The sequence below is a fragment of the Gorilla gorilla genome, chromosome 9 (genome assembly GCF_029281585.2).
Source record: "Gorilla gorilla gorilla isolate KB3781 chromosome 9, NHGRI_mGorGor1-v2.1_pri, whole genome shotgun sequence".
In the NCBI taxonomy this organism is placed as follows: domain Eukaryota; kingdom Metazoa; phylum Chordata; class Mammalia; order Primates; family Hominidae; genus Gorilla; species Gorilla gorilla.
In genome coordinates, this window is record NC_073233.2 from 17,165,953 (window position 1) to 17,175,384 (window position 9,432).

Consider the following 9,432-nt stretch of genomic DNA (forward strand, 5'->3'; position numbering starts at 1 on the left):
TAGTGTTACCCAGGTCTGTTTAGAGACATGCATGATCAGTGTAATGAAATACGTGGTTTTCAAAGACTGAGCACTATTAAATGTGTTGGCAGAAAGGTCCATTGTGAGAGGCTGAGCTGCTGCCAAATCTGTACCTGAGGTCAAGGCCAAGTTTGTTTGAGCCACTTGCATCAGTTAAGCTTTGTCCTGACCATCATAAAGTGTGTTTGCTTATTTGGCAAGATGGAATGGAGTGAATTGGATCCCAGGGAATACCCACAGGTCTTTAATATGTATACAGAAAGAGAGTAATATATTTCACCTCCCTCACCGTTCCTAGACCGAACTCTGTGGGATTCAGTATTCCTTTATTGGAATATCTGTCATGAAAACCAGAACTAAGGAATGTGCCAGAGAAGTGTGCCTGCTCCAAAGGAGCGGTCACAGTGGTTAAGGGAATGTTCTTTCCTCAGAGCCTCCAGGAAGCCAAGACTCTGAGGGTGCTGCCACCATTCTAAGCATAAGCATGACTTCCCCTTTCCTTTCACATATCAACTGACAAGTAGAGGGGAGAGCTTGGGAGCAAAGGGAAATAAACCAAAGGGCCCCTTTAGCCCCAGTTCCCTATCTTGAGCAAGTCCGGTCATGGTGGAGGGGACCTAGTGCAGTAGCAAATCTTAGGGCAGGAATAATGACCTCACTCTTCAGGTACCTGTTAGCACTGATGGCAATAGGACAGGGAAATGTCCTTTGAAACCCTTTTCTGCCTTTGGAAAAGGGTTAATTCTTCAAAGTCTTCAAGCCAGTTGAGATCCTTTGTTGCTGTTAATTTGTGTACAGAGATAAACAAATGTATCCCTTCCTTTTCATAATTTTATATATGAAATTGGGAAATGCTTCATTCTGATGAAAAGTGCCCAGTGAGTCACCATCCCTGTTTATATTTTGACTTATAGCTAAAGTGCCTTATCTTTTTTTCCTTTTTAAACCTTTTTGAGTTGTGAAATATATCACATTTACAGAATAGTACACAAAACAAGTATCACAAAATGATACCTGTGTAACCACTATTTAGGTCAAGAAATAGAATATTAGATGCCCTTCTGTTTTAAAAGCACATTGTCTGCTCATCAAGGCCCCAGTTAGCCAGAATCCTCAGCTTCTAACCAATGATCATCTTTGCCAGACATCCCAGGAACAGCAACAGCAACAGTGACTCAGACGAGGACGAACAACAAAAGAAACATGCCTCATCAGAGAGTGATTCCGATGAGAACCAAAACAAGTCTGGCAGCGAGGCCGGCAGTCCCCGGAGGCCACGAAGACAGCAGTCAGATCAGGACTCAGACAGTGACCAGCCATCCAGAAAGAGAAGGCCCTCCGGTTCTGAGCAGTCTGACAATGAATCTGTGCAGTCAGGGAGAAGCCACTCAGGAGTTTCTGAGAACGACTCTCGCCCAGCTTCTCCAAGTGCCGAATCAGATCACGAATCGGAGAGAGGATCTGATAATGAGGGTTCTGGCCAAGGCTCTGGAAATGAATCGGAACCAGAGGGATCCAACAATGAGGCCTCAGATAGAGGCTCAGAACATGGGTCAGATGATAGTGACTAGGTTTTATTTCGTCAATAAGCTTCATCTCTGGAGGAAACTTTTTTAATATATGAAAGCTGTGATAAAAATGTTTCAGATGTTTAGTCAATTGTGAAATTTTTCTTAAGGCAATTTTCTTTTCTATCAGTTTGTATATTACTAAGCCCCAAGAGACATTTCCTGTGCTAGAGTCCAATATTTGAGTCTCTTGTGCAAATGAGACTATTCTTTGTGGTACAGTTCCACCTATCATATGTGAAAACTGCAGTAAAAATAAACCCAGATGCTAAATCATTCCTACAAAGGTTTGACTGAAACTGTGGCAGATGTCTCATCTTCTTTATATGTTAAGCAGCATACTCTTCTGATTTTTATTGCAATCTTTTACCAAGTGGTGCACAAACTTGGTATTGATGTCTTTATTCCATTTTGAGTTTAGATTGAAAATATTTTTATTTTCTGAAGGCAGAGATATCTACTGTATAATTGCACCAAAGTACATTTGAAAGGAAGGTTTTCAATAGTGTAATACTGCAGCGATGTAGATAAAATCACAAATGTATAATTTGTTAGGTTGAATAAGGTGTGGAAAATGCTTTTCTGTTAGTAGAATGCAAAAACCTACCTAAGCCACATAATAATAAAATTCTTTTACCAACTTTTATGGGTAACTTCGTGTCTTTTTTTGTTCGATATATTTGTGCATGGCAGTGTAGCATAAATTATGCAAATATTTGAAAAATCCTACATTAAGCCTCAAGACTTTTATAATTCTTACAGATTCGTGGAGTGTTTATTTTAAAGATGCAAGAAAACTAAGGTACCAGCATGTATTTTTATTTTCAGTAATTCAGTAATTAACAGTAATATTTTTATGTAGTGGTTTGTAAGAGCTTTAATTATTGTAGTCAACAAGTATTATTAAATGTGCTATATTAGCCCTTGAGGTGAGAATGCAGAGATAAAGTTCCCTTCTTGTCTTCAAAAATTGAGTAAAGATAAATTTGTTGTTCCTGTGGTGTGAGAAATAGGGTGATGATGTTTGCACAGGTTGTGGGAGCAAAAAGGAGGTTGGAAGAAGCAGTGAAGACAAGGTTTCTTGAAGGACAGGAGTCCTGAGATGACTCAGCCTGAGCCAGGGCTCCTGCCTATACCTCAGGATCAGCCTCCCATTTCTTAGTGGAGTTGGTGTCAGCAGGAACAGGCAGCATAGATAATGGGCCTAGTGCAGTGGCTCGTGCCTGTAATCCCAGCATTTTGGGAGGCTAAGGCAGGAGGATCGCTTGAGGCCAGGAGTTTGAGACCCTCCCTGAGCAACCTAGCAAGGCCCCATCTCTACAGAAAATTTTAAAAATTAGCCAGGCGCCGTGGTACACACCTATAGTCCCAGCTACTTGGGAGGCTGAGGCAAGAGGACTGCTTGAGCCCAGGAGCTCTAGGTTACAGTGAGCCGTGATTTTACCACTGCACTCCAGCCTGGGCAACAGAGCTGAGAGCAGAGATACTGGAACCCAGGAGTCCAGGACTGAAATCTCACTTCATGACACTAACCAACCATGTGACTTTGGGCAAGTTACTTCCCCTATATAGGCCACGTGCCTCATCTAAATCAAACCATTTCTCCACTGTTAATCTTGAAAGCCTCAATTCAATGTCACAATTAGAGAATAAGACTTGCATTGTCTTTGATGTTCATTTGGAACTAGACCAAGCACCACAACCATAAAATTAGAGCTATTTAATTAAAAAATAAATTTTGTTGAAATTTACACAAGAAAAACCATTCTGAATCCAAAGCTTTAAACCCCTTCCCCACTGAAATTACTTAACAGTCTTTTTAAACAGACTATCCCATTATAGCAAGACTATATACCCAACTCAGGAATGTTGCGAGGATGATGAGTTAAGGTAGGTTAAGTGATGAATGCATTGTAAATTCCCAATAAAATTATGCATGTGATTGAATTGGCTCTGAATGTTTGGCACTGTTCATCAAGCTTGGCTCGTTTAGCCTAAGTGGTGACTAGGTCAGTTACTCTTTCACAGGTCATCCTTTAAAAAATTCTTCCTAGTTCCCGTTGAGAAAAATATTTTGAATCTCCAGGAAATGTGACTTTCCTGGAGCTTTTAAAGTATCCCTTGTTTTGGTTCCACTAATGAACAATTTCCATCCCTGGGAGTGTCATTAGCCAAAAGAGGCAAGAAAGACCTTTTAAAGGATAATAATATCATCTCGAACTGGAATTTGGAGCCTATGATCAGTGCAACTTTTGTCGTAGGGGTAGTTTCTGATGCTCTGGTCTTTTGGGTGTGCTAGGAAGTATGGGTTGGTGGCAATGCTTCCTGTAATGGCATTATGGGCCCAGGAAAGGGTATATGCTACAGGCAAATCAAATGCGTCTAGACCTCAGTGTATCCTCCGATTTGGGGCCAGGCAAATCAGACTGCAGCTAGAGTCAGAGATTCTCACTTTGGATCAGCCCCTAATGATAGGAAGGCTGCCCTGGCTCCTAGTTTGACTCTGACACTCGATGTGACAAAATGCTTCACTTTTCAGCCTCAGTATCCCTATCTATAAAATAAGGTTGTTTATGATCCTTTTAACATTCTGGGGGCTTTCTAGATTATTTTATTCATTTATTTATTTATGTATTTATTTTTGAGATGGAGTCTCGCTCTGATGCCCAGGCTGGAGTTCAGTGGTAGGAGCTTGGCTCACTGCAACCTCCACCTAACTGGGTTCAAGGGATTCTCCTGCCTCAGCCTCCTGAGTAGCTGGGATTACAGGCGCTGGTCACCATGCCTGGCTAATTTCTGTATTTTTAGTAGAGACAGGGTTTCGCCACGCAGGCCAGGCTGGTTTTGAACTCCTGACCTCAGGCGATCCGCCCGGCTCGGCCTCCCAAAGTGCCGGGATTACAGACGTGAGCCACCGTGCCCAGCCCAAATGATTTTAAATACCGTGTCTCTACCTCAACTGCATTATTAACTTGAGGTGTTTCTAGTAATTGAAAATCTTGTCTGCTATTTTAAGCCTAATTTCTTGTAGATACAGATATATTTTTGCTTACGAAATGTATTTATTTGGGCCAGGTGTGGTGGCTCGTGCTGGTAATCCTAGCACTTTGGGAGGCTGAGGTAGGAGGATTACTCGAGGCCAGGAGTTCAAGACCAGCCTGGGCAATAGAATGAGACCCTGTCTCATTAAAAAAAAAAATTTTTTTTATTTTGAGACTTAGTTTTACTCTTGTTGCCCAGGCTGGAGTGCAATGGCGCTATCTCGGCTCACCGCAACCTCCGTCTCCCAGGTTCAAGTGATTCTCCAGCCTCAGCTTCCCAAATAGCTGGGATTACAGGCATGTGCCACCACTCCTGGCTAATTTTGTATTTTTAGTAGAGACAGGATTTCTCCATGTTGGTCAGGTTGGTCTCGAACTCCTGACCTCAGGTGATCCGCCTGCCTCGGCCTCCCAAAGTGCTGGGATTACAGGCGTGAGCCACCGCACCCAGCAAAAACAATTTAAAAAATTTGTTTTAAGGAAGTATATTTATTTGTCTCTTGTCTTTTGCTGCTTTTTGTTTTGTTTTGTTTTTGTTTTTGTTTTTTTGAGACAGAGTCTCGCTCTGTCGCCCAGGCTGGAGTGCAGTGGCACGATCTTGGCTCACCAACCTCCACCTCCCGGGTTAAAGTGATTCTCCTGCCTCAGCCTCCTGAGTAGCTGGGACTACAGGCACATGCCACCATGCCCAGCTGATTTTTGTGTTTTTAGTAGAGACAGGATTTCACCATGTTGACCAAGCTGGTCTTGAACTCCTGACCTCATGTAATCTACCTGTCTCGGCCTCCCATAGTGCTGGGATTACAGACGTGAGCCACTGTGCCCATCCCCTTTTGCTGTTCTTTATTCTGCTTTATAGCAGAGGTATTTTGATAACATTTTTTCATTTTTAAAACAGTGAGTTTTGGAAAATATCTCAATTTTTGTGCATATGCCTTGATATAGCTGATGAATTCTGGATTGCCACTACTCTAACACTCTGAGGGCAAGTATATTTGTTCATGAAGTCCACAGCTAAATAGTGAAGAGAACACTTATTAGCAAGGCATGTGGGTCTGGCTTTTCAGGTGTCTTCTGCAGAAGTCACTCAAGTTGTGAATTTACCTTCTTTTTAATTCTGTCTCCTAAACAGACCTCGATCCAGTGGGTTCCCCAGAGTGTTTTCCAGGACATGCTAGTTCCAAAAGATACTCCTTAAAAAAGAGTTCTATAGTCAAGTAAGTTATGAAAATGCTATAGCAATTAGGAAGTTTTGGTGACAATTCACAGAAAACTCTGTTTCAAACTGATTTAGCAAGAAGGAAAGACTGGGCACAGTGGCTCACGCCTGTAATCCCAGCACTTTGGGCGGCTGAAGCGGGTGGATCACCTGATCTCAGGAGTTCGAGACCAGCCTGGCCAACATAGTGAAACTCCATCTCTACTAAAAATACAAAAATTAGCAGGGTGTGGTGGCACAACCCTGTAATCCCAGCTACTCGGGAGGCTGAGGCATGAGAATCACTTGAACCCAGGAGACAGGTTGCAATGAGCCGAGATTGCACCACTGTTCTCTACCCTGGGCAACAGAGTGAGATTCTGTCTCAAAAAAAAAAAAAAAAAAAAACAAAAGGAAAGATAATTGTATCCTATAACTGGACATCCGGGGGGATTGCCGAAAGGAAGCTACAGTTCAATCAGAAGTTTCAGTATTATGAAAGACTCAGTTTTATTCATTCTTTTTATCATGCATATAGAAGAGTATATGATGTAATAAATATAAATTAATACCTCTATATCCCTTCTAGAGCCCTTTCCTGTGTGCCTCCTGTGTGCCCTTTCCCAGTTGCACCCCTCTCCTTTCCCATATATGCTATGTTCGAGCAAAGTGTTTAAACCTGTCTGGGGGTTTAGCCCCTTCTGAGGATGTAGGTCGTAATTTGAACATTGCTATCATTGTGCTTTACCGTAGAAAGTGAGGTGTCAGGCTCCTTGCCTCTGCCCTGTGTGATCCCTTAGTGTTGATTGAAATGATCTATTTATCCCCACCAGACCATGAACTTGAGGACAGAGCTTATAGTGTTTCCATCTATTTCCAGGGGCCAATCATAAAGCTTGGCAAGAAGTAGATGCTAATTTATATTTTGAATATAAATTTAAAACTGAATTAACTAAACATGGAGGTTGTGACAAGGATTGGACTCTGCTCTGAGGCCTCTGCAGCTCCATCCTGCTCTTCTAGAATGTGGTTTAGCAAATTCATTTTGTGGGAGTCAGGTTTCCACTTGAACTCAGTGGTAGCATGTGGCATAAGTCCAGGTCCCCTTCACAGATGCAGCCACAGCAGATGCACTGCCAGACTCTCCACGTGGCTGGAAATGGTCAGGCTGCTGTTTCTTACAAACCGTCCTTATGCCCACCAGCTTTTGTTCTCATATTGACAATTGTGAAGGCATTGAATGTCCGTCAAACTACTCAAAGATCACCACTCTTGAGCATAATCTCAATAAATGAACGTGTAGGTTTGTCTTTAGTCCCAGACAGGGTGGAATGTCTGTGATATTATCTTCTCCAGAGGGGGATCAATGCCAAAACCTTTGTTCTGTTCTGAACTGCTTTGTTCTTTGAAACAATACTGTTTTGATCTCCCATGGGAGCTGCTGCTCCGATTTCCTTAACTGAAAAGAAGTGGCGACTTCAATTCCTGCCTTAGCCCGCTGCGGATTGTCCTGGTCTGCATGTGTGTGCGTGTGCCTAGGTGCAGACACGCTCCTTACTTATCTCACTTCCTGCTGCTTCCAGCTTGGAGTGGCAGCTAAAGCAATTAGGCCAAGGAGGTGGGAGAAGGGAGCATCAACATATTCCTTGGCCAGAAGCAACTGTGAGGGGCAAATGCTGGGGCTAGTTTCATGGATTTAAAACCTTGCTTCCACAGCCTGCAACCTTCTTGTTGGTTCTAGCTGAACCCTGGCATGGGAACCATGCACCTCCTTCTTTTTCATGGTTTATAGAAATTTCAGAACTCGGGTTCCCACCCTTTTGATCCTCCAGGAAGACTCGGGACCCTCCCTTCTGGAATCTCACATTGCAAACAGCTGATCTTGTTCTAAACCCCTATTCAAGGCAGCTCGGAAGATCTCAGTAGTCACATGAGCTGACGGTGTGCTCCCCATGACAGCTGTGGTGTGGCTGGTAGGTCCTTGTCCCTGTGGCAGGGATGACAAATGCCTTATAGTTATTTGACTCTAGGCAATGGGGTTGGAGCATGAGGAAAGGGTTGGCCTTTGCAAAGAGCTGAGTCCCTTCATCCACAAAAAAGGAAATCATGTGTCAGTGCAATTATTAGCAAGTCAGTAGCTTAGATGGTAGGAAGATTTAGGGGATGGAGTTGCTTCTCAATGAGGTAGAAGCTGAGGCCCAGAGTCACCGTGGCTGGGAAGGCAGTAGTCCTTGGTGGTCAGCAATGGGGCCTGGGCGGATTAGGGTGGATATCAGGCCTCGTCAGATTTTAATGGGCTAATCACCTACAGATTCTGATTCAGTGGGTCAGGAGTGAGACCAGACATTCTGCATTTCTAACCGGCTTTCGGGTGAAACGAATCCAAAGACTACACTTTGAGCCCGGGAGGTTGTATAGCATTACAAATGTGCCCTTTCTGGGAGAACACCCTCAACTTTTCTTTCATTGAGGCTTAAAAGCCTGACAAAGCAATTTCAGCAGGTAGGGGTGGGGTGTGGAGAAGCGGATATTACCAGGGGCAGGAGGAATGAGTGAGAGGAGGCTCAGGGAGGAGACGATGTGAAACAGCTGTTGTGAAGAGTGGGCAGGTGAGCATACCGGGGAGGTGGTGAAGTCCAACGGCACAAATTTTAAAGGACCTGGGCCTTCAGAAGAAAGAGGTGGACAGAAAGCAGAGTGGACACTGGCCATGCCAAGGCCACTGGGCATGAGACGCAAGGCAGCAGGGGAAGTGATGTCACAGGACAGCCAGATTTCCTTTAGAGCAAGAAGATGACAGAACTGTCCAGAGAAGATATTGAGGATGTGGGAAATTTGCTGCTGATAGACCGTGAGGCCCAGAGGGTGTGGAGGAAGGGTTGGGGAGGCGGGGGGAGAGGGAGGGAGAATGGGGGCACATTAGCAGGTGTATGGAGAAGTTCAGCGTGAGGTCCAGGTCCATACTGGGGCCCTTGGACTTCCCGTGGGCGAGGCAGGGCTGAAGCAGGCTGGGAAAACAGGTAACCAGTTCCAACCGCACAGAGTAGGGCCTTTGGGGATGCTCTTTCCTGCACTCGGGTGATGCACTGATCCTGTTTTTGGAGGCATGAGGGAGGAGCAGTAGAACTTCAGGAGAGGCGTCACTCCTGGGACAGGAAGCTGGGGCGCCCTACTCCAGGGCCCAGGTGTCTCAGCCATGGAGTGGAAGCCCCATGCACGCGACCTTGTCTCTCCAGGGCATGTTGTTATGGATGCTGCCTTTTGAGAGCAATGTGGTCAGACAATGCTGTCCCCATGCACTGGTGACTTGGTGGTTACAGCTCAGCATTTCCAAAGATAAAGCAATAGTTGTGGGTTTTTTTGTTTGTTTGTTTTTTGAGACGGAGTCTCACTCTGTTGCCCAGGCTGGAGTGCAATGGCATGCTCTTGGCTCACTCAACCTCTGCCTCCTGGGTTCAAGCGATTCTCCTGCCTCAGCCTCCTGAGTAGCTGGGATTACAGGCAGACGCCACAATGCCCAGCTAATTTTTTGTATTTTTAGTAGAAACAGGATTTCACCATGTTGGCCGGGCTAGTCTCAGACTCCTGACCTCAGGTGATCCAC

The 9,432-nt window shown here is 44.5% G+C and overlaps 1 protein-coding gene across 1 annotated transcript in view; it reads left to right on the top strand.

Moving 5' to 3' along the window:
• The window catches only part of CTR9 (CTR9 homolog, Paf1/RNA polymerase II complex component), a 28,838-nt gene extending 26,605 nt beyond the window's left edge, over positions 1 to 2,233 (top strand). The window contains exon 25 of the mRNA XM_004050710.5: positions 1,166 to 2,233. Coding sequence (XP_004050758.1) covers positions 1,166 to 1,592 — 427 coding nt within the window. The 3' untranslated portion in view covers positions 1,593 to 2,233. The remainder of the gene's footprint in view (positions 1 to 1,165) is intronic.
• The last annotated feature ends 7,199 nt before the right edge of the window (positions 2,234 to 9,432 follow it).